The sequence below is a fragment of the Chiloscyllium plagiosum genome, unplaced genomic scaffold (assembly GCF_037043375.1).
Source record: "Chiloscyllium plagiosum isolate Xiang-an unplaced genomic scaffold, Cpla_swu_hap1 HiC_scaffold_22, whole genome shotgun sequence".
Classification (NCBI taxonomy): domain Eukaryota; kingdom Metazoa; phylum Chordata; class Chondrichthyes; order Orectolobiformes; family Hemiscylliidae; genus Chiloscyllium; species Chiloscyllium plagiosum.
Window position 1 is genome coordinate 6,442,228 of NW_028270160.1, and position 26,838 is coordinate 6,469,065.

General features: G+C 45.1%; 1 protein-coding gene across 1 annotated transcript in view; it reads left to right on the forward strand.

Annotated features, from left to right (window-relative positions):
* Positions 1-26,838, forward strand: part of pdzd7a (PDZ domain containing 7a) — a 114,338-nt gene that overhangs the window by 8,116 nt on the left and 79,384 nt on the right. Inside the window, exons 2-7 of the mRNA XM_043713079.2 lie at positions 7,242-7,626; positions 16,485-16,634; positions 16,913-17,087; positions 18,470-18,643; positions 22,324-22,471; positions 26,227-26,287. Coding sequence (XP_043569014.2) covers positions 7,428-7,626; positions 16,485-16,634; positions 16,913-17,087; positions 18,470-18,643; positions 22,324-22,471; positions 26,227-26,287 — 907 coding nt within the window. The 5' untranslated portion in view covers positions 7,242-7,427. The remainder of the gene's footprint in view (positions 1-7,241; positions 7,627-16,484; positions 16,635-16,912; positions 17,088-18,469; positions 18,644-22,323; positions 22,472-26,226; positions 26,288-26,838) is intronic.

Genomic DNA, 26,838 nt, shown 5'->3' on the forward strand with positions numbered 1-26,838 from the left:
CTCACTCACACACACAACCCACTCCACCACCCAACCCCCCCACCACCCCCACCCACCACACACCACCACCCACACCCACCCCCCACCCACACACCACCCACCACCACCACACACCCCACCCACCCCCTCACCCACCCACCCACCCACCACCACCCCACACCCCCACCCACCACCCCACCCACCCACCACCCCACCAACCCCACCCCCCCCACCACCCACCCCCCCACCCACCACCCCCCACCCCCCACCCACCCCCCCCCCCCCCCACCCACCCACCCACCACACCCACCACCCACCACCCACCCACCACCCACCCACCACCCACCCCCCACCCACCCACCCACCCACCCACCACCCCACCCACCCACCCCCACCCACACCACCCCCCACCACACACCCCACCCCACCCACCCACACACCACCCCCACCCACCCCCCCACCCACCCCCCCACCCACCCACCCACCCACCCACCCACCCACCCCACCCCCACCCACCCACCCACCCACCCCACCCACCACCACCCACCCCACCCACCCACCCCCCACCCACCCACCCACCCACCCACCCACCCCCCACCCACCCACCACCCACCACCCACCCACCCACCCACCCACCCACACCACCCACCCCACCCACCCCACCACCCACCCACCACCCACCCCACCACCCACCCACCCCACACACCCCCCCCCACCCCCACCCCACCCACCCACTCACCCCCCCCCCCCCCACCCACCCACCCACCCACCACCCACCCACCCCCCCCCCCCACCCACCCACCCACCACACCACCCCCACCCCCCCCCCCACCCCCACACACACCCACCCCACCCACACCCACCACACTCACACCCCCCCCACCCCCCACCCACCACCCACCCACCCACACCCACCCACCCACCCACTCACTCACCCCTCACCCACCCACCCACACCACACACCCACTCACTCACACACCCACTCACCACCCCCCCACCCACCCACTCACCACCCACCCTCACTCACCCACTCACACCCACCCACCCACTCACCCACCCACTCACCCACCCACACCACCCACCACCCACCTCACACCACTCACCCACACCACCCACTCACTCACTCACTCACCCACCCACCCACCCACCACTCACTCACTCACCACCCCCACCCCCACTCACTCACCCACTCACTCACTCACCCATCACTCACTCACACACCCACCCCACTCACTCACTCACCCACCCACTCCACTCACTCACTCACCCACCCACCCACCCACTCACCCACCCACTCACTCACTCACCACCCACTCACCCACTCACCCACCCACTCACTCACTCACCCACTCACTCACCCACCCACCCACCCACCCACTCACTCACCCACTCACCCACCCACTCACTCACCCACCCACCCACCCACCCACTCACTTCACCCACTCACTCACCCACCCACCCACCCACTCACTCACCCACCCACCCACCCAGTCACTCACCCACCCACCCACTCACCCAAGCACCCACCCACCCACTCACTCACCCACCCCACCCACCACTCACTCACTCACCCCACCCACCCACTCGCTCACCCACCCACTCGCTCACCCACCCACTCGCTCACCCACCCACTCGCTCACTCACCCACTCGCTCACTCACCCACTCACCCACTCACCCACTCACTCACTCACTCACTCACCTACTCACTCACTCACTCACTCACTCACCCACCCACCCACCCACCCACCCGCCCACCCACCCACCCGCCCACCCACTCACCCACTCACCCACTCACTCACCCACCCACCCGCCCACTCACTCACTCACTTACTCACCCACTCACCCACCCACTCACCCACCCACTCACCCACCCACTCACCCACCCACTCACTCACCCACTCACTCACCCACCCACTCACTCACCCCACCCACTCACTCACCCACCCACCCACCCACCCACCCACTCACTCACTCACTCACCACCCACCCACCCACCCACTCACTCACTCACTCACTCACCCACCACTCACTCACCCACTCACTCACTCACCCATTCACTCACTCACTCACCCCACCCACTCACTCACTCACCCACTCACCCACTCACTCACTCACCCACCCACCCCACCCACTCACCCACTCACTCACTCACTCACCCACCCACCCACCCACCCACTCACTCACCCACCCACCCACTCACTCACTCACTCACCCACTCACTCACCCACCCACCCACCCACTCACCCCACCCACCCACCCACTCACCCACCCTCCCACTCACCCACCCACCCACTCACTCACTCACTCACCCACTCACCCCACCCACTCACTCACCCACCCACCCACCCACCCACTCACCCACCCACCCACCCACCCACCCACTCACCCACCCACCCACTCACCCACCCACTCACCCACCCACTCACTCACCCACTCACACACCCACTCACTCACTCACCCACCCCACCCACCCACCCACTCACCCACCCACCCACCCACCCACTCACTCACTCACTCACCCACTCACCCACCCACCCACCCACCCACTCACTCACTCACTCACCCACCCACCCACCCACTCACCCCACTCACTCACCCACCCACCCCCACTCACCCACTCACTCACTCACTCACTCACTCACTCACTCACTCACTCACTCACTCACTCACTCACTCACCCACTCACTCACTCACTCACTCACTCACTCACCCACTCACCCACCCACCCACTCACCCACCCACCCACCCACCCACTCACCACCCACCCACTCACTCACTCACCCACTCACCCACTCACTCACTCACCCACCCACTCACTCACTCACCCACTCACTCACTCACACACCCACTCACCCACCCACTCACTCACCCACTCAACCATTCACTCACCCACTCACTCACCCACTCACTCACTCACCCACTCACCCACTCACCCACTCACCCACTCACCTACTCACCTACTCACCTACTCACCTACTCACTCACTCACTCACCCACCCACCCACCCACCCACCCACTCACCCACTCACTCACCCACCCACCCACCCACCCACCCGCCCACTCACTCACTCACTTACTCACCCACTCACCCACCCACCCACTCACCCACCCACTCACCCACCCACTCACTCACCCACTCACTCACCCACTCACTCACTCACCCACTCACTCACCCACTCACTCACCCACTCACTCACCCACTCACCCACCCACTCACCCACCCCACTCACCCACCCACTCACCCACCCACTCACCCACCCACTCACCCACCCACTCACCCACCCACTCACCCACCCACTCACCCACTCACTCACTCACCCACTCACTCACCCACTCACCCACCCACTCACCCACCCATTCACTCACCCACTCACCCACCCACCCATTCACTCACCCACTCACTCACTCACTCACTCACCTACTCACCTACTCACCCACCCACCCACCCACTCACCCACCCACCCACCCACCCACCCACCCACTCAGTCACCCACCCACCCACCCACTCACTCACTCACCCACCCACCCATTCACTCACTCACTCACTCACTCACTCACTCACTCACCTACTCACCTACTCACCCACCCACCCACCCACCCACTCACCCACTCACCCACCCACCCACTCAGTCACCCACCCACCCACCCACTCACTCACTCACCCACCCACCCACCCACTCACTCACTCACTCACTCACTCACTCACTCACTCACCCACTCACCCACTCACCCACTCACTCACTCACTCACTCACTCACCCACCCACTCACCCACTCACCCACCCACCCACTCACCCACCCACTCACCCACCCACTCACCCACCCACTCACTCACTCACTCACTCACTCACTCACTCTCCTTATGGTGACCTACTGTATTGTCTCACTGTGTTTGTTGTTTTAAGCTTTGTCTGTTTTTTGATCATTTTGTTGCTGTTCACTGTGTTTGTTGTTGAATTCGTTTTATTCGTTATTGTTTACTTATTTTGTTGAATTTGTTGTCAATATTTATTTTGTTTTGTTGTGGAATTTGCTGTTTTTGCTGTTGAATTTATTGTATTCATTATTGTTTGTTTATTTTGTCAAATTTATTATATTCATTATTGTTCAATTTTGTATTTATTTACGTTTTTTTTATTGTTGAATTTGTTGTTTTCATTGCTGTTTATTGTGTTTTGTTGAATTTGTTTATTCATTATTGTTTACTTATTTTGTTGAATTTATTTTCATTATTGTTTATTGTATTTTGTTGAACTTGTTTTGTTGTTGTTTACTGTTTTGTTGTTTTTGTTATTGTTGCTTTTATTGTGTTTTGTTTTTGAATTTATTGTTTTCATTGCTGTTTATTGTGTTTTGTTGTTCTTCTTGTTAAACCGTTAGGAATAGGGGTAGTCCATTTGGCCCATTGACCCTGCTCCTCCATTCTGTACGATTATGGCTCATCCAACATTCCTCATGTCCATTTTCCTACCCTTTCCCTGTAACCCTTGATTCTCCTAATGGAATAGGAATCTATCTATCTCAGCCTGAAACATACACAAGGACTCTACCCCTGCAGCTCTCTCTCTTTTTGTGGCAAGAAGATGCACAACCCTCTGAGAGAAGAAATTCCTCCTCATCTCAGCCTTAAATTAGTGCCCTTTTATTCTGAGACTGCACCCTCTGGTCCCAGACGCTTCCACAGGGGAAACATCCTCTCAGCATTTGTCAAGCCCCTCAAGGATCCTATATGTTTCAATGAGATCACGTCTCATTCTTCAAATTCCAACAAAAAGTTCCAATCTGTTCACCCTTTGCTCATAAAATAATCCCTTTGAAATAACTGTACGGATGCCAGTATCTTATCAACAAGTCACCCTTTATTTACTAGTATACAATACATTAACTGTGGCCAGCCAGCTCAGACTGAATCCTCAACTGAGGAGGTTCCTGTATTTTGTTTTCCTTTTTTTTATTTTTGCTTTAAACCCCCACATCACTACCTAACAGCTGTAGTGCTTATTTATTCCCCAGCCTCCATGTTGTGTATGTGTGCAGGTGTCAGACACAGTGAAAAACCAATGAGTGGGTCCTACTTAAATTGGTCAGCCAAGGCTTTCCTGATTGGGATTGTAAACCTGGGCCTATCAAGAACCTCGTAGTCAACAAGGTTCTAATCACTTGTTTCCATATTAGGGATCATCTTGGTGAACCTTCTCTGAACTGCCTTCAATTAAATTATATTTAACATAAAGAAATTTGCTCAGAAGTACACTAGATGTGGTTTCATAAACACGGTGTACAGTTGCAGTTGTTGTTGTTAATTTTGGTGTTTATTTTATTCGTTTTTTTTCTACCTCTTGTCTCAGTCACTTCACTTGCCATCCTGAGCCCCACATGGCACGTGCGGACTGGTTGTGGGGTTAGACGGGCTGCTCTACCTCTGAGCATAGGTGAGAATGGGTGAAGGTGACTTTTGCTTGCCATGATACCTTGGCTACAGGGGAAATTGGTCATGATGTGGTAGTATTCCTGCCTCTGGAGCAAGAGGCCTGGGTTCAAATGCCTGAGATGTGACATAATACATCTGAATAGAAATCTACCTCACCTGCCATGCAAATTACTGTGTGTTGGTGCCATCTCCTCCAAAGGTTGACTACCACAGACCTCCATTTGTGTCTATCCTGTCCTGATGTTTTACAATATTCAACTCGATTCATCATTCACTTTCTGCTTTACTTCCATGTTTTCCATTAATCTTCCCCTGCAATAGTTGTTTATTTCCATGTCAACTCTATTGATGTGTTTGAAGTGCTTTATCTAGCTCTCCTTAATGTTGTGTACTAATTTCCTGTTCAGCCATTTCAATTCCTTCCTTATTTGTCTTTCTATCTGTGTAGAATATGTTTCTATACATTCAGTTTATCAATAGACTCTTTGCTTGCTGTTCATGTCTCTAAGACATTTCACGCAGATGACAAATTATATCATCTCAATACTATTTCCAAAAGATTCAAGTTCTCTTTCTTTGATGTTAATACAGCCATCATTCTGACAAATTTGTTACATGCTCTTTTTAACAAAAAGATAAATGTTCAGAATTCGCTACCTTCAACATCTAGGATTTCTTTTGTTTAAATTGTGCAATGAACAGCTGCTCCAAAGGCTGGTGCTGAGCAGCTTTACTTGTAGTTCAGTAGATTGCGCTCTTGCCTCTGAATTGTAAAATTTGGAGTATAAGTCACACTTCAACACTGAAAGTATTCTTCCAATGTGGAAACATAATCTGAGGTCCTTTGGGTGTTTATAAATAACACAGTCCTAGAAAAGTAGCTGTTCCTAATGCCCCAGCTAATATTTACTCCTCAATCAACATTACAGTAAAGCAGTTTACCTTGTCATTATGTTATGGATGTTCGTGGGAGTTCCTGTACATAAATTAGCTGCTGTGTTTCCTACATTTTAATAGCAACTCCAGTTCAAAACTATTTAATTGACTGAAGTATTTTGAGATGTCTGGGAGCTAGGGAAAATGCTATGTAAATGCAAGGTTTTTCTAGTCTATATCAAAAATATTTGCATATCCTTTCAGTCTGTAAGCAACAGTTTATTCTGACCTAGTGAAGGACGCATTGAAGCATTGTGAAGTAATGAATGATTTAGAGTATAATCTAGTAAAGGTTGGGTTAACTCATGAACTAGTTAAATTTGAATTCTCGTGTGATCCAGTAAAGGATGAGTTATATTTAGTAAAGGACAGGTTGAGTCATGGTTCAGTAGAGAATGAGTTACAGTGTATCAGTATGATTTTTTGTTATCAAATGTATAATTAGATTGATGTGAGTGATAGTTCTAATTCTGTGGTCATTTTAATCTTTATTTCAATAACAAATTTACTTAATACATTTCTTGCTATTATAATCTACAATAATCTGGTTAGACAGCAATATATTCAATGTTTTGCTGTCTAGCAAGTAAATAAGTCAGGAATCAATGTTGGCACAATAACATCCCTGCCTCTTTCGGAATATTTACCCTGCCTTTCTTATTTAAAAAAAAACTATTTTCATTGATTGGGTACAACATCCACCACTGTTTAACTTCAAAATAGAATTTGCCTCAAATTATATGTGCCTAAAATTGAACTCATCCTACATTTTCAGTTTTTCATCAAGTTTTGTAACATTCATGCAATTTAGTTCTAGTCCTGTGTCATCAATTTAAATACAGAGAACTTTAATTTATTTGATTTAATAGTCATTTTTGACTTTTTCCATGCACAGTACTTTCAGGTCATCACTGAGGCAAAATGGAGGTGGAGAGTTTGACCAGTATTTGCTGCTACACGATGCTTGCTTCCGCTATATTTTTCTACGTGGTGTCACCAATTCATTGGAAGGAAGATGTAAGGCAAAGATTCCTTTGTAAGATTTAAGACTTACACCGAATTATTGGGGCACTGTACTGGCATGGCTTATTCATTTGACTCTGCAAGAAGGGAGATGACTGATGCTATACACACCAGCAATCATGTTGGTGGTGCAAACACAGCAACAAAGTACCTGCTGAAGAAACAACACAAGCAGGTGAATGGACAGACCCGAGAAACCCGATCTACCTCACCAATGGGCAGGGTGATCCTTATTACTGGTACTTCTCCAGTTGAAGGTAAGTGATCATAATGAAATCACAATAATTGAAAATTATCCAGTTTACAATTACTTTTAATTTGGATCAGGTTGCAGAGATGATAAGCAGGTTGACTGCTGTCAAAGCTTTCAACAATAATGCAATAAATTAGAGTTGTCCTTTATGTCTAGATTCTGAAAATTATACTCTGAAATTATGTTCCCTTTCCCAAATAAACTACTATCGATGCTGACAATCTGAAATAAACACAAAACATTTTAGGAATATGCAATAGACCTGGCTGTTCTGTGTAGTTGAAATAGCAGCCCACATTTTACATAGAACAACATAGCACAGCACAGCACAGGCGCTTCAGCCCTCTATGTTGTGCCGACCTTTTATCCTACTCCAAGATCAAACTAACCCTACATACATTTTAGTATCATCCATGTGCCTATCCAAGAGTCTCTTTAATGTCCCTAATGTATCTGACTCTACTACCACCGCTGGCAGTGAATTCCATGCACCCACCACTCTCTGTGTAAAGAACCTACCTGACATCTCCCCTAAACCTTCCTCCAGTCACCATAAAATTATGCCTCTTGCGATAGCCATTTCCACTCTGGGAAAACGTCTCTGGCTATGCACTCTATCTATGTCTCTCATCATCTTGTACACCTCCATCAAGTCATCTCTCATCATTCTTCGCTCCATCAATCTTTCTTCATAAGACATACCCTTTTATCAGAAATCTGCTAAATGTAAAATTTGACAAGTTTCATGAAAGGTGTCTCTTTCTGAGTCTTAATGATCTTTGTCACACTATTCTCCACAACTCACCTCATTGCACCTCAAGGGTGGGAGAAAGTGAGGTCTGCAGGTGCTGGAGATCAGAGTTGAGAGTGCAGTGCTGGAAAAGCACAGCAGGTCAGGCAGCATCCAAGGAGCAGGAGAATCGACATTTCGGGCATAAGCCCTTCATCAGGAATTCACTTCAATGGTGCCTGCTTGTTTAATCACTCCTCCTTCAGAGGTGGAAGTACTCGCCATTACCAGGGTCCCCAAGATTCCTGATGCTGGCACCATTTTTAAAACCAGCCAATGTTGCCCATCACTCTGCATGTAATGATAGGGAACTACAAGATGATGCTTCTCAGGGCACTTGCTTGGGACGCCTGACACTTTATGTCCAATACAAGGGCACAGTTAAGAATTAAACCGGACAGGCTACCCATCCTTAACATCATCCCATCACAGAGGTCTGTCTAAAGGAGTGCTACTGTTTTCCTAATACTCAGTGTAACTGAACATCTTCTCATTGTTTACTTTTATATTCATATACTGGAAAGCCTTGAGCTTTTTATACACTTTTACTTTTATTCAGCAACTGCAAAAGTACAGAAAAAATAAGTAAGCAAAACTGCACATTTTGTTCTGGGAGCAGACAGAGACTGCTTGTGTTTTGAGCTACACCAAATTGATAGTGATAGCCACATCCAGCTAACATTCATTGGAACTGGGTGTCAATTAAATCTTGCCTGGCTTTTTGCATGTAACCCTGTAGCACCCTATCATGCTGAAGGTGATGTTTCTCATACTCAATGTCCTCAACTTACTCCTCAGAAGACTGAGGTTTTGTATCTACACTCACCCTCAGTCAGGATGTTGCTTAAGAGTCATCAGCTCTGGTTTCAGAAAGTAGCCCTTGTCTTCCAGTAACTATCCTTATAAGGCTTCTGGCTCTCTTGACAACTTAGTATATTTCTCCATACAATGGGACGTGGAGAATCTGACGAAGAGGGTCAAAGAATGCCTCTAAATGGACCTCTGACATAAGGATTTTGTTCAGATGAATTCAGCACAAGCCATGCCACACCAAATACAGTGGAGATTGTAGGTGCTGTGTGATTACTAATACTTTGTTTCTCCAGCCCCATCCATCCTCAGTGTCACCCAAGGAAGGCTGCATTACTTATAAGATCATGTTGGTGAATAACAATAGTTCAAAGTGAGAGATCAGTTCTGTGTCCTTATGCAGTTTGAGATCCTGGACTGTTTTTGTGAATAGTGGCCCCCAAGTGCCACTTTTAAGATTGCTTGTCATTACATATGTTTCACAGCATTGATTATCTTCAATCTGCAACGACCAGTAACATGGTCGAGATTGTTCGTGGCGAGGAGTTGGATCCCCTGAATGAAAACTGTCCTCCTTGACCTGATCGAGGATTACTCCCCTTAGATTTTGATGCATTTCTATTTGGTTGATGCAAATGAAGTGTGTTTGCCACATATGCAACTAGTCCATAGTGAGATTGACGTCACATGATGCCATCAAGTAATAAGTCCACCCCCTTGACTGATCACTGTTAATAACCCTGGCAAGCTACGGAGATTTGTGCTATGCTAAACAGCAAGGTTAAACAGGACTGTGGACCTTTAAACTCTGGCTGAGGAGGCAAAGCACAAAAAGAGATACTCTGAGAGTCCAAAAAAATGCAAAGTAACTATGCACTAAGAGAGCAAACGAGAAGCCCTAAACTGCACCCCAGTTCAATCAATGAGCTGGGGGTGCTTGTCCATAACCACAAAGTGTCCTGGCAGCAGAATTACAATGAAAGGTGCAGGTGTTCTCCATTGTACAGCAACAAAGTGCAAAAGTGTATTATAGGTCGGTTGGAGATGTGCCATGAAGGTGCACCTGGTACATGTTTGATGCCAACTTTTGCAGTGGGGGCTTGCGAGCAATCACTGCCCATGGGGTGTGCACTGAGATGTTGGTGACTGCTGTTCAAGGTAGAGGCCTGGAAGAGAAAGTGACAAGCTGGAGTCACCAAGTTAGCATTCTGACCTTCATATCAGGAATTGTCACCATCTAGTTTCTCTCCAGCGGGTGGGAGAATGGGAAACTGCACATCAGAGGTGAGATCAGGTAATAATAATGGCATGCTAATCCTGGCAAATATATGCAAACGGGCCTCTCGCTGCTCACTAGTGCGATTGTCATCCTATCATTCAACACTTGATTGGACAATTGGACAATATTTTTCTTGACAATAAGAATCTTATTTCCACTGATTCTGCCTATTTCCCAAATGACTTGTCATTACCTATGCCATTCAGTGGTTAGGAAAGCTCTGCCCAGAGTCAATATTTTAGGTTTTGACCTGTCATTGGAACTGGAGACAGAATTAAAACGGTGAGAAATCCTGCCACTCATAGTCAGGGAGAAAGCTTTCCCGAGGAGAAAGTGAGGACTGCAGATGCTGGAGTATCAGAGTTGAAAAATGTGGTGCTGGAAAAACACAGCAGGCCAGACAGCATCCGAGGAGCATGAGAATCGACATTTCGGACATAAGCCCTTCTTCAGGAATGAGGCTGGTGTGCCAAGCAGACTGAAATAAAAGGTAGGGGGGAGGGAATTTGGGGGAGGGGCGCTGGGAATACGATAGGTGGAAGGAGGTGAGGGTGAGGGTGATAGGCCGGAGAGGGGGTGGGGGCGGAGAGGTCAGGAAGAAGATTGCAGGTCAAGAGGGTGGTGCTGAATCCGAGGGTTGGGACTAATAAGGAGGGGGGAGGGGAAATGAGGAAGCTGGAGAAATCTACATTCATCCCGTGTGGTTGGAGGGTTCCTAAGCGGAAGATGAGGCGCTCTTCCTCCAGGCGTCGTGTGGCCAGGGTCTGGCGATGGAGGAGGCCAAGGACCTGCATGTCATTGGTGGAGTGGGAGGGGGAGCGAAAGTGTTCAGCCACGGGGCGGTTGGGTTGGTTGGTGCGGGTGTCCCAGAGGTGTTCCCTGAAACGTTCCGCAAGTAGGCGGCCTGTCTCCCCAATGTAGAGGAGACCAAATCGGGTGCAGCGGATACAGTAAATGATGTGTGTGGAGATGCAGGTGAATTTGTGATGGATATAGAAGGATCCATTAGGGCCTTGGAGGGAGGTGAGGGGGGAGGTGTGGGCGCAAGTTTTGCACTTGCGGTTGCAGGGGAAGGTGCCGGGAGTGGAGGTTGGGTTGGTGGGGGGTGTGGACCTGACGAGGGAGTCGTGGAGGGAGTAGTCTCTCCTGAATGCTGATGGTGGGGAGACGGAAATATATCTCTGGTGGTGGGGTCTGTCTGGAGGTGGCAGAAATGACAGAGGATGATACGATGTATCTGGAGGTTGGTGGGGTGGAAGGTGAGGACCAGTGGGGTTCTGTCCTTGGCGATTGGAGGGACGGGGTTCAAGGGCGGAGGTGCGGGAAGTGGAGGAGATGCGGTGGAAAGCGTCATCGACCACGTCGGAGGGGAAATTGCGGTCTTCGTCGACCATGTCGGAGGGGAAATTGACGCATCTGCTCCCAGGAGGACCATCCACCGCATCTGCTCCCTGGAGGACCATCCGCCGCATCTGCACCCAGGAGGACCAATTCCACTACCGAAACTCCGCCTCCACCGCATCTGCTCCCAGGAGGACCAATTCCACGACCGACCTCCGCCTCTGGCGCATCTGCTCCCAGGAGGACCAATTCCATGACCGAAGCTACGTAGATTACACTTCCTCCCACCCTTCCCCCTGTAAAAACACCGTCCCATATTCCCAATCCACCGCCTCCGCCGCATCTGCTCCCAGGAGGACCAATTCCACTACCAAACAACTCAAATTGCCTCCTTCTTGAAAGATCGCAATTTCCACTCCGACATGGTCGACGACGCTTTCCACCCATCTCCTCCATTTCCCACACCTCCGCCCTTGAACCCCGCCTCTCCAATCGCCACCAGGACAGAACCCCACTGGTCCTCACCTTCCACCCCACCAACATCTAGATACATCATATCATCCTTCGTCATTCCCGCCACCTCCAGACAGACCCCACCACCAAGGATATATTTCCCTCTCCACCCCTATCAGCATTCAGGAGAGACCACTCCCTCTGTGACTCCCTCGTCAGGTCCACACTCCCCACCAACCCAACCTCCACTCCCGGCACCTTCCCCCGCAACTGCAAGAAGTGCAAAACTTGCGCCCACACCTCCCCCCTCACCTCCCTCCAAGGCCCCAATGGACCCAACCTCCCCGTGGCTGAACACTTTAGCTCCCTCTCCCATGTCCTTTGCCTCCTCCATTGCCAGACCCTGGCCACACGACGCCTGGAGAAAGAGCGCCTCATCTTCCGCCTATTAACCCTCCAACCACACGGGATGAATGTAGATTTCTCCAGCTTCCTCATTCCCCTTCCCCCCACCTTATCTCAGTTCCAACCCTCTGATTCAGCACCACCCTCTTGACCTGCAATCTTCTTCCCGACCTCTCTGCCTCCACCCCCTCTCTGGCTTATCACCCTCACCCTCACCTCCTTCCACCTATCGTATTCCCAGCGCCTCTCCCCCAAATTCCCTCCCCCCTACCTTTTATCTTAGCCTGCTTGGCACACCAGCCTCATTCCTGAAGAAGGGCTTATGCCCGAAATGTCGATTCTCCTGCTCCTCAGATGCTGCCTGGTCTGCTGTGTTTTTCCAGCACCACATTTTTCAAGAAAGCTTTCCCTGCCAATGGTGGCTGCCATTCAGCACTTAGTGCTCAGATTTCTGCCCAGCGTTGGGGAAGAAGTTCTGCCTGAGAGCTGTTGACTAATCGGGAGCATGGCTATTTCAGCTGACAATTAAGAGCCATTCACATTGTTATGGGCCCAAGGTTCCATATTGGCAGAGCAGGTAAGTGTGTCACATTTCCTTCCCCAAAGGGCATAAGTATACAGTGGTATAAGTATGACAATTATCATGATCATCATTACTGACAGGAGCTTGTACTCCAGATTTATTAATTGAATTTGAATTCCAGTAGCTATTAAGGTGAGATTTGAACCCATGACCCCAGAGTAATAGCTTTTGGATTCTAGATCACAAGCGTAGTGACAAAATGGAAAGAAATTCTTCAATCCAACTTGTCCATGCCAACCAGATATCTGAAATTAATCCAGTCCCATTTGGCCCATATCCCTCTAAACTCTTCCCATTCATATATCTAATCAGACGCCTTTTAAATGTTGTAATTGTACCAGTCTCCACCACATCCTCTGGCAGTTCATTCCACACACCCACCACCCTTTGTGTGAAAACGTTGCCTCTTATGTCCCTTTTAAATCTTTCTCCTACACCTTAAACCTATGTCTATTAGTTCTAAACTCCCCTACCCTGGAGAAAATACCTTGTCTATTCAACCCATCCATGCCCCTCATGATGTTATAAACGTCTGTAATACCACCCGTCAGCCTCCAACAGTCAAGGAAAAATAGCCCCAGCCTATTCAGCCTCTCCCTTTAGCTGAAACCCTTCAACCTTTGCAACATCATTATACAGTATATCTTTTCTGAACTCTTTCAATTTTCCCAGGAATGAAAGGCTTAACATATGAGGAATGTTTGAGGATTCTGGGACTATCCTCGATGGAGTTTAGAAGTATGAGAGGGGATCTGATTGAAATTTCAAGAATACTGAATGGCCTAGACAGAGTGGAAGTTGGGAAGATGTTTCCATTGGTAGGAGAGATGGGGACCTGAGGGGACATCCTTAGAGTAAGGGGAAGACTGTTTAAAATAGATTAGATTTCCTACAGCGTGGAAACAGGCCCTTCAGCCCAAACGAACCTCCAAAGAGTAGACCCATTTCCCTCTGACTAAAGCACCTAACACTATGGGCAATTTACCATGGCCAATTCACCTGATCTGCACATCTTTGGACTGTGGGAGGAAACTCACGCAGACACAGGGAGAATGTGTAAACTCCACACAGACAGTTGTCCGAGACTGGAATCAAACCTGGGACCCTGGTGCTGTGAGGCAGCAGTGCTAACCACTGAGCCACCATGCCACTTTAATAGAGATAAGGAGAAACTTCTTCAGCCAGAGAGTGGCTGAATTGCCACAGAACGCTGTGGAGGCCAGGTCATTGAATATATTTAAAACAGAGATAGCTATATTCTTGATTGCCAAGGAGATCAAAGGTTATGGGGAAAGAGCGGGTCAAACCTATCAACCATGACTGAATAGCGGAGCAGACTCAATGGGCTGAAGGGCCTAATTTCTGCTGCTATGCCTTATGTTTTAACATCTTTCCTATTGTAGGGAGACCAGAATTGAATGCAATATTTCAAAAGTGGCCTAATCAGTCCTGTACAGCCACAACAGGACCTCACAACTCCTTTACTCAATGCACTGACCAGTAAAGGCAAACGTGCCACTAAAGAAGGATTACACTTGATATGCCGACTTCCCCACCTCCTGATGCTGCCTGGCTTGCTGTGTTCTTCCAGCCCCCTGCTTGTCTACCTTGGATTCCAGTATCTGCAGTTTTTTTTTCTCTTCTTCACTACCCTGTCGACCTGCGACTCCACTTTCAAGGAACTATGAACCTGCACTCCAACGTCTCTTTGTTCAGCAACACTTCCCCAGGACATTGCCATTAAGTGTCTAGGTCTTGCCTTGATCTGCCCTACCAAAATGTAGCACCTCATTTATCTAGATTGGATTCCATCTGCCACTCCTCAGCCCATTGACACTTCTGATCAATGACCCATTGTATGCTGAAACAACCTTCTTGGCTGTCCACTGCACCACCAATTTTGGTGTCATCTGCAAACCTACTAACACTTTCTCCTATATTCACATCCAAATCATTCATATAAATGACAAAATGCAGTAGACCCAGCACTGATCTTTGTAGCATGCCACTGGTCACAGGCCTCTGGTCTCCCCTTAAACTGTCACAGATTGGTGGGGTGGGGAGGGTTGTGGTTCCTTGATTAAGAAAGAAGGAAGACTTACTTGAAGTGCCATTGTGGAAGCTTACATATCAGAACAAATATGGCAGAAAAACCAATGTGGAAGAATGGAGTTACTTACATGATACAGGATATGAGGAAATGTAGTCAACGTAACTGTGGAAGTTGGTGGACTCATTTGAATGTTAGTAGACTATTTTAATTCACCAGCTTGCTATTCTGCTTACAGATGGCAAATCTCCTGTGTTAGATGGAAGGTTGCCATGCAAAAGGGACAAGATCATAGTGAGGTATAAGAAATTTTACAGTCCATTGTGTCTGCGTGGTCATCAAGTATTCATCTATTCTCATCCCATTGTCCAGCACTTGGCCTGGAGCCTTGTGGTGTTTCAGATGTAAATCTAAATAGTTCTTAAATGTCTTGAAGGTTCCTGTCTTTATCTTCCTGCTCTTTACATTAAAACTGTTTCCCCTTGTGAGTACCTGAGAAGTAGAGCAAGGTGTCACAGAGGGAATAGTCCCCTCATAATACCGGAAGGTTGGGGGGGAGAAAGGAAGATAGGTTTGGTGGTGGCATCATGCTGGAGGTTGTGGAAATGACTTGTCGAATATAGAGACCAGTGGGGTGGAACACACAAAACAAGGGGAACCCTATCGTGGTTTTCAGAGGGACAGTAAGGCATAAGAGCAGAAGTGTAGAAAATGTGGCAGACACAGTTGATTCCCTCAGTCAGCCTAAAGTTTATGCTCAGGTCTTGGGATGTGGCTGGAGCTCACAATCTTCTGACACAATTGCGATACAATTCAAAAAATAAGCTGAGCTGGGCACTTTGGCAATTAAATTAATATTCAAGTTTGGAGCATCTCTCTTGCTGATTTGAAGGACATTATACCATGATTTCAGAATTTCAATCTAATCACTATCCGTGCACTCGTTCACAGCAGGAATATAAAGTAGCTTTCCCTGCTTTTAAGTTAATGTAAGAACTGTAAGAGAGGTTAATTCATTACAGCTTTTTCTCATTTTGATTTCTTCTCACTCACTTCAGAGAGGTACCTGACCTTCAGCTGTTATCTTGAGATTCAAATAGAGATCAAATTAATGCAATGAAACATATTGAGTTCTGCTAATATTTCCCCAGCTGGTACTGAAGAATACAATTCAGCTGAGGCGATCCACACCATCACAGTGGGGAAAAGTCTTGATGGGAAGTTGGGATTCAGTGTCCGTGGGGGTTCTGAACATGGTCTTGGAATATTTGTGAGCAGAATAGAAAAAGGAAGTGCAGCTGGTAAGTCATGACTTTAACATATTTAAACAAGAATTCTGAACTTATTTTCCATTAATTTAAATGTATTTTTGGCTTGAAACTGAAGGACAAAAGTTGTACATTGTACATCTTGTCCTTTAAAAATATTACCATTCCTTTATCTCATCCTTCTTTCCAACATCTGCTTGTATCTGAAAGAGAGAACTTGATGTTATAAGCAAATATTATAATACAATTACGAGCAGTGAAACTTTCACAGGTTATCAATTATTTTATTTTTGCTTTGTTTATCTGCTTAGAGCAAAGTGGGCTCTGCGTAGGTGATAAAATTATGGAAGTTAATGGAATTAGTTTAGAGAATATCACCATGGGAAGTGCTGTCACTGTGCTCACTGGAAGCCATCACCTACATTTGGTAATAAGACGCTTGGGGAAAGTTCCAGGGATCAAGTTTTCTCGAGAACTGACCACATGGTAAGTAAGTAGCGTGGATGAATAACAGAAAGTTAAAAACTTTTTTTTAATGGTGCTTTGAGCTTGAACATTTGTGACTGACACTTTTGGAGTACTTAGAGCAAATTCTAGCACAATTGGAAATTTTAATATGTTAAAGGTGGAAGAGGCAGATATCATATGATGTATACTTGATGCTGTCACTTGAATTCTAAAAGGTCCTATGGTCAAATTTCTCTTGCTGTTATGATCTAAGCTGATATTACTACTGGACTAGTCAGATCCCAGACTGATTGATATGGCTTGATAGATTATAGTTTGTTTCCTTTCAGTTAACATGGTGGTCTTTCACTGAAACACAAGTGCATAATACTGAGATTTGGTTTTAGCAACAAAATAGAAGTTTATTAATCCAAAGAAATGAGGATGGAATAGAACAAACCAAGCTGTTTGCATATAACACCATTTGTAAGATTTCAACACATATAACAAATTAAAATCCAATCAATCAGAATGCCATCACTTTAAAGTACTTAAACACCAAAAAGAATTCCCTTCTCTATCATATCTATAAGTTTGACTTGAATGTTTCTTCCAATTCTCAGTTTTAAGAATTTAATAGCCTTTTCCTTGATTATTCACACAGCTGAGCTTAATCTTTCTTACCTTCAAATAACCCCTTCAGGTTTCTAACCAAACAACTCCGGTCTTGAATTTTCAAACTAAATCCTTGCACTGTGGTAATCTATTTCCTAATTGTACTGAACTCACTCCTTTCTCCAGGGAAAAATGTTGTTGCATCAAACTTCAGACAGGCCTTCTGGGAATGTCACAAAAATAAAAAATATAATTTTTTCATTCTCCTAAACCAAAGGCAAGCAGCAGCAGAAACAGAAATTGCTGGTAGAGAAACTCAGCAGGTCTGGTAGTATCTGTGGAGAGAAAGCAGAGTTAACATTTTGGATCCAGTGATCCTTCTTTAGAACAAAGATTGTGTTAGCATTAGCCCTCATACTGGCTACAATGACACATAGGGCTGACGATGATTTACTTCTCAGATACAGAGGCAAAGATTGGCCTGGACTGAGAGCACCCTGACCGTGGCCAAGCCGCTGGATTGATCTAAGAGGCTGCCCTTGACTTACTGTGTTGGCATCTCCTGAGTGTGGACTTGTTGGGTCAAAGGGCCTGTTTCCACACTGGAGGAATTCTATGGATAAAAAGGAATTCTATACATCCTGTGAACAAACTTTAAAAAGGTTGCACCAGATATCTCTTTCTGTGGTGTAATTTTGCATAAAATTGGTGTCATATCCAAATATTTCAATGTATTTACTGCATATGAAATTATGTTAATGCATCATTGCCCATGTATATCTAAAAATTCTGCTTTCTTCCATTAGGGTTGATACTGTAACAAGAAGGATAATAGCAGAAAAAAATCAAATATCTGCAGACAGTGTATCTGAGGATGGAGCCAGGAGAATCATCCATCTTTACACTAGTTCAGATGATGTGTGTCTTGGTTTTAATATCAGAGGTGGAAAGGAATTTGGTTTGGGAATATATGTGTCCAGGTAAGGTCCAAGTTTCTATTGACAGCATAGATTCAAAATTAATCAGCATGGTAATCTTGCTGGGTATTGAAGTGTGACGAGTGAAGTCTCATGGTCCTTATTCTTTATTTTGAAAGAACGAACACCTAGCTGATAAATTGCGAAGGGTCATGATATTGAGATATATCCTGATCTATGCCTTTTTTTTGTTGCATAAAAAATCCATTTTTAAACTTTTTGATGCCTGTTTTAAAATAATGCAAGAAATAATTTACACAACCACATATAACTTTCAACAGAATAATGTATTGTTGGAAATATACCCTTATGTGCTTTCAAGAGGTCAACTGTGCAAAAAATCAACAGAGCGATAGATAAGCAAATAGTAAACTAATTTCAAAAAGGCTTTTCAGTGAGGCCAACAAAAATATTTGCAGGTTCTAATTAATCATGTTGAAAATATGTACATAGACTTCTTGTGAAGAGGGAAATGCTGTAAATCTGGTCATGCAAATGACTGCACAAAATTAGAACAACATGGGACTGTTTGCAATGAAATTTGCTTGTCACAAAGAGTACTTTTATATTTCAACACAATTTCATATTTTTTCAGAGGATGAGCATCATTTTGCTTTGATATTTGAATGTAAATAAATAATAGTGCTTTTTTCTTCAATGTTACACAGAGATTAAATTGATTGACAGCCTAAGTCTACAATAGAGTCAAGATTAGAGTGGTGCTGGAAAAGCATAGCAGGTCAGGCAGCATCCGAAGAGCAGGAAAATCGACACTTTGGGCAAAAGCCATTCATCAGAAATGAGGCTGGGAGCCTTGGGGGTGGAGAGATAAATGGGAGATGGGAGGGGCTGGGGGGAAGGTAGCTGAGCGTGCAATAGGTGGATGGAGGTGGGGGTGAGGGTGAGGGTGATAGGTCGGAGAGGAGGGTGGAGCAAATAGGTGGGAAGGAAAATGGACACATTTTCTACAAACCCACCGACTCCCACAGCTACCTGGATTACACCTCCTCCTACATTGCCTGTTGCAAAAATGCTATCCCTTATTCCCAATTCCTCCGTCTCTATGATCAGATGATCTCCTCCTTCAAACACCACAGTTTCCCCTCCCAAGTGGTTGATGATGCCCTCCAGCGCATCTCATCTAAATGCTGCACCTCTGCCCTCTAACCCCACCCCTCCCGCAACAATGGCAGAACCCCCCTGGACATTACCTTCCACCCCACCAACCTCTGCATTCATTGCATACATTGCATCATTCTCCGCTATTTCTGCCACCTACAAATGGACTCCACCCCAGAAATATATTTCCCTCACCACTTCTATCCACCTTCCGTAAAGACCGTTCTCTCCATGACTACCTGGTCAGGTCCATGCCCCCAATAACCCACCTGCCCCAGCACTTTCCCCTGCCACCATAGGAATTGCAAAACCTGCTCCCACACCTCCACCACCACCCCCCCTCACCTCCATCCAAGGCCCCAAAGGAGCCTTCCACATCCATCAAAGTTTCACCTGCACTTGCACACGTCATTTACTGTATCCGTTGCTCCCGATGTAGTTTCCTCTACATTAGGGAGACTGGACGCCTACTCGCAGAGCACTTCAGAGAACATCTCCGGGACACATGCACCAACCAACCCCATTGCCCCATGGCTGAACATCTCAATTCCACCTCTCACTCTGCCGAGGACATGCAGGTCCTGGGCCTCCTCCATCGCCACTTCCTTACCACCCGATGCCTGGAGGAAGAATGCCTCATCTTCCACCTCGGGAGCCTCCAACCCCATGGCATCAATGTGGACCTCACCAGTCTCCTCATTTCCCTTCCCCCCACCTTATCCCAGTTCCAACCTTTGTTGTGGAGAAAATACAGAGAACCACCAGGAGACGCAGAGAGTTCTTCAAGAAGTAGGTCTTTTATTTGCAAACAAAAAACCGTGACAGATTCTCGAATGCCCACGAACCTCAGGGTCTGTGGAGTTTTATATTTTTTTATCATGTTTCTGTTAGCTTATCAACATGTCCAACTATATTAATCAAAGTACTTCACTCTAGCTACACAATAAACCAGTGATGTTAATTCCCATTATCTCTTTAGTTGTACATTCTACTTAATGTTATTCTAATGTCACAGTTAGATTTTTTTTGCTAACTGTGCTACAGTGGTCTTTCCATTCCAGACTAACCTGTCATGATAGATATTTAGCTATTCCATCTGTTACAATAGTCTCCTGTCTCAAGCTGACTCTACTAACTATTAATTAGATATTTTAATGTCATGTTCCAAATATCTATTGTCCCAATCCTGTCATAAAACACTTAACAGAGAAACTTGCTTTATTATTTGTGTTGTCTCATCTCGCCATAGTGACCTTTCAGCCTTAACCTTTGCTAATTGGTGTAAGAATGTTCCACTATGGTTATCTCATTCTGCCTTCCACAGAACACAGGTTGCTAGTGTTCTTCATGCTTTGACCCTTCCGATACTTTCATGTTCTTCATTTTCCATACCTTGCAGCTCAGCACCATCCTCATGACCTGTACCATCTGTCAATCTTCCTTCCACCTATCCGTTCCACCCTCCTGTCCGAACTATCATCTTCACCCCCACTTCCATCCACCTATTGCACTCTCAGCTGCCTTTCCCCCCCCCCCCCCACCCCCACCCAAGCCCTATCCCCCTCCCATTTATCTATCCACCCCAAGACTCCCAGCCACATTCCTGATGAAGGGCTTTTGCCCAAAACGTCAATTTTACCTGCTTCTCGGATGCTACCTGACCTGCTGTGCTTTTCCTACACCACTCTAATCTCGACTTTGATCTCCAGCATCTGCAGTCCTCACTTTCGCCTAAGTCTACAACAGGCTGATAGTGAATCGGCTATCCATTTTACATTGCATAAAACTTATTTTTAGGTTGAAGTCAATGAAAAATAAATTAGATATGGTTTGCCACCAGCCTGCTTTGCACTATGTGTTTTAACCAGTTTCAATTGCCCCCTCCATCTACTGCCCTTGCCTCTCAAAGCTGCATGGTGCCCAACTGAACAATATTCTTAAAAGGACTGCTTGTGAATCAAACAGGCTGCGAATGAGAAATTTCAAAGGGGACATTGTCATCTCGTCTCTTTTTTCTGCACAGTGTCTTGAAAAATGATGTGGAGCACCTTTAAGTCTGGGGCCAGTTACCTATGTGAATGCTTCAAAAATATTTTTATTTCCTACCAACCTTTAACCTCCCTTTACCTCCTCTTGAAACTTATAACTTCTTTCCAGGCTGTCGTCCTGTTGGTACAGGAACTTTTTATTTGTCTTTATCTATGAACTGAGATGGTGGGTGTCACAGGCCGTTCAAATGTAAGGTGCAATACTCCTGATTTCAATTCCCACCCAATTTTATCATTAATGTATATTTCTTGCTACCATCAATGTGTATTTCCAGCAGCAATTGCTGGGTAACTATCAGAAGTAGACATCTTGTCTGTTTTCTCCTTCATGATCTAAAGGTATCACAGGCACTTGTAGTTATTCACTATTGCCAGACCAACAATCATAAATTGAGTACATCCAGACTTTGTGTAGTAAATTATCAGCTAAACATCGCAAATGCTCCAATTGCTTCCGTCTCTTTGTTTCCTGTTTTATTGAATGCCTTTGTATTAAGGATAATTATTTATTGGTAGAGTTGATCCTGGAGGACTAGCAGAACAGAATGGCATTAAAGTTGGTGACCATATACTGGCAGCCAATGGAATAAGCTTTGAGAAAATTACCCACAGTAAGGCAGTAGAAATCCTGAAGAGTTACACACATGTGATGCTGACAGTTAAGGTAATCATAAATATATCACTGTATCTGCAATGCATAGCAATATTGTCATGCAGAATTGAATTTTAATTTCCAGAACATCATTTTAAACATTTCTAAAGTGTAAATAGATTTCTGTAGAAAATATTTTCTTTTCATGTTAACATTGGGATTTGGCAAGTTGCATTAGTTTCACTAAATTCTGGTGTTCATCAGATAATGAGGTATTAAACTGATCTGTTTGTATACAATAGACTAACATCTGGAAAAGAAAGAAGTGTGACAGTAATTTGCTGATTAAGAGTACTCTTTGTGTATAGTTTACATTTAAATAATTGTTAGAATTTATACTGTGTAGTGAATACTCTAACAATATAGTGCAAATCACAAAATGAGTACACTATTTCATAAATCATGTAGCTGTATCATTTTGCTGTTAAAGAGTTACAGAAGGTAATTATACCCTTGAGATCACAACAATTTACAGTACTTTCATCTGATAATGTATCAGTGAAAATAACAGATGGTAAAATGCAGAAGATTTCACAAATCTGGAAGCTTTGATTCGCTGTGCTGAATGTCTTCCAAATCTACTTAATAATCTGATATACAACAGTGAAACCAAAACATAAACTGTCTGGGAAACAGAAAGGAACATGAAACATAAAGGATTGGAGCAGGAATATTCAGTCAGATCATTGAACCTGCTCTGCCATTCAGTGGCTGTATTCCCAGTCCTTGTCCTTCCCAATGGTAGTGGTTGAGTGTTTGGAGGGTGCTGTCAAAGGAGGATTAGTGAATTTCAGTGTATCTTGTAGATAGTAAATACTGCTGCTCCTGAGCAATCGCTGGTGGAGGGAGTGGATGCTTGTGCATGGTTTGCCAGTCATGCAGGCTGCTTTGTTCTGGATGATGACATGTTGAGTGTTCCGGAGTGTTGTTGGAGCTGCCCTCACTCAGGCAAGTGAGGAGTATTCCATCACACTCCTGACATGTGCCTTGTAACAGGCTTTGGGGAGTCAGAAGGTGAGTTACTCTCTGTAGAATTCCTAGCCGCTGATCTGCTCTTGTAGCCACTGTATTTATATGGTGCGACCAGTTGAATTTCTGGTCAGTGGTAACCCCAGAATGTTGATATTGGGAGATTTAGTAATGGCAATAGAATTTAATATCAAGGGGCAATAGTCAGATTATGGCTGATATGTGGTAAACATCTGCAAACTTACCAACCATGCTTCCTCTATTCTTATCCAAATCGTTTATAAAATTGACAAACAACGGTGAACCCAAATCCAGTCCCTGTGGAACATCACTGGTCACAGGCCTCCAGTCTGAACAACAATCCTCCACTCTGAACAACAACCCTCCACTATACTGTCTGTCTCCTACTGTCAAACCAATTTTGTATTCAATTAGTCAGCTTTCCCTAGATCCCATGTGATCTAACTTTGCTAACCAGTGATGCTAACACTATCGAATGTCAAGGGACAGTGGTTAGATTGTCTCCTATTGGAGATAGTAATTGCCTGGCATTTATGCAGCATTAATGTTACTTGCCACTTGTCAGCTTAAGGCTGGATATTGTCCAGATCTTGTTGCATTTAAACGTGGACTGCTTTAGTATCAGAGGAGTCGCAAATTATGTTGAACGTTGTGCGATCATCAGCAAACTTCTCTACTTCTGTTTTTGCTACCAAAGCTCACATTTATGCACAATTTACTTTATCTGTCATGTACTTGCCCATTCACTCAACCTGTCCAAATCACACTGGAGTACCTCAGCGTCCTCCTAACAGTTGACCCTCTGGTCCAACTTTGTGTCACCTACAAACTTGGAGATATTACATTTAGTTCCATCATCTAAATCATTAATATATATTGTGAATAGCTAGGGTCCATGCACTGATCCTTGCAGTACCCCACTAGTCACTGATTGCCACTTGGAAAAAAGTCTATTTATTCTACCATTTCATGTCAGTCAACCAGTTCTCTATTCATGTCAGTACATAACCCCAATCACGTGCTATAATTTTACATGCTAATCTCTTTTGTAGGACCTTATCAAAAACTTTCTGAAAGTCTAAGTAAACCACATCCACTGGCTCTCTGTATTACTTACATGCTTGAAAAATTTCAGTAGATTTATCAAGCATGATCTCCCTTTTATAAAACCGTGCCATCTCTGTCCAATCCTCCCACTGTTTTCCAAGTGCTCTGCTAACACATATTTTACAATGGACTCTAGCATTTTACCCACTGCTGATGTTAGGCTTAATAGTCTGTAATTATCTATTTTCTCTCTACCTCTTTTATTTCATAATGGGGTTATATTAGCTTCCCTCCAACCCAAGGAACTATTCTAGAGTCAAAAGAATCTTGAAAGATGACCACCAATGCACCAATTATTTCTAGAGCCACCTCCTTAATTACTCTGGGTTGTAGAAGATTGGATCTTGGAGATTTATAATCCTTTAATCCCATCAATTTCCCCAACACATTTCCTTACTGAAATTGATTTCCTTCACTTCCTCTCTCTCACTAGACCCTGTGAGCTCAAACACTTTTAGATGTTACCTGTGCCCGCCTTTGTAAAGAAGGAACTGAAATATGTAGTTCATTGGTCTGACATCTTTTTGCTCCTCATTATAAATTCCCCTGTTTCTGACTGGAACAGAGAAGAGGAGTTTGTTTGGGAAATCTGGAAGCACTGGCTTCCCAGATATCCTGGGAAAATTAACCATGATACACTTGGATTTCTTCATGAGATTTTTTGCCTAGCAACCCATCTAATTGGTAGGCTCTGGATTGTCTAACATTGAGTAGGAAAGCTGGCCAATGAATAGAGAGGAAGGAGGTGTAAAAGGAGAGATGTTGCTACATGAAGAGTTCATGGTTGGGACAGAAAGTCAGGGAAGAGGGGTAGAGCGGAAGAGATTATGGTTGGGGAAAGTATTCACTGTTGTGAAGTAGTGGTTGTGATCAACTGTGTTTATAATCAGAAGGAAGAGATCATAGTCTTGGAGAAGGTGAGGGTGATAACGATGATCAACAAAGATCATGGGGTTAGATTTTTGAGGCTTAAAGATTGCTGGAGGGGATGTTCTGGGTGGCAGGGAGATATGTGTTGTTGGAGACCTTGGACGTGGGCTGTCAGCTAGTTCTGGGTTGTGAAACAGGTAAATCTATTGGGCTTGCAGGAAATACAGGAGCCTACTCTAGCCCACATCATTCTGTCCATTTTCATGTCCTTTTCCATGTCAAGTTTACTGAGGCCTCAAAAACCTGGTTGAAACTTGTAGAAAATAAAGTCCTGTGAAACTGCATCACGCAGCCTCAAAAGAGTTTTCAGACTGATCCTCCTTCTGGATTTGTCTGCCTAAAATAAGTTCGCAGAGCTGAAACATTAATTGTTTCTAACTTCACAAACCTGGCATTTCCACTATTCAATCAGAAATATATGTGTGGTTCCAAAACAAAATGAAGGTTAAATATTGCTGAATTCAAACTAGCTTGAAGAGCTAAGGATATCTATGCAATATAAGTACAGAGAGGATTACACTGTCTACAAGAATGATTTTGAATATTCTGGATGTTAAAAAATTTCCAGATGATTTGTATTTGCAGCAGTATGGTGCACTGTTGCCACATAATGTGCCCTATATACCTTCTCAGCTGTGAAGTGTGCTTCAGGGAATTTATTATTTAGCAGGTTCTCGGGTCAAATTCTCTTCCAAATACACTTTCGTGAAATCACTGATATACGTGATGTCTTTGCTCAGGAAATTGGTAAATATCCTGCATACAAGGAAATGGTGGCCGAATACAGCTGGTTGACTAAATGTAAGTACAGAATAGAACTCTGAATAAGTATTAGCAAAGTATTGTGGATGTTGGAAATCTGAATCAAATGCAGAATATGCTGCAGAAACTCAGCAGATCTGGCAGCAAATGTGGAGAGAAACAGAATTAATGTTTTAGGTCTGATATGACACTTCTTCAGTATCCTGCTGTCCTGAAGAAGTCCCATCAGACACAGAATATTTGTTTCTCTGTCCAAAGACACTGCCAGACCTGCAGATTTTCTTCAGAATTTTCTGTGTTTCGTTCAATAAATATTACCATCCAGTACCTTGTATGAGTTTTCTGGTATGATAAACAAAACAACTTTCAATCATATTTTATTGTGTCACATTCCTCAAATCAAAAAATATAAGAGTTAAGGTATATTTTCTCTTTGTAAATTTGGCAAGTATGTATTTTATTAAATTATCATTGTAAATCATTTACAATTTTTAAAAAAAATTCCTTCAACCAAAATCCCTGAGACTAGATTTTATGTGCCCATGCAAACATGCTTTTGGTGGGGAGGGTACATAAACATGGGCGATGCC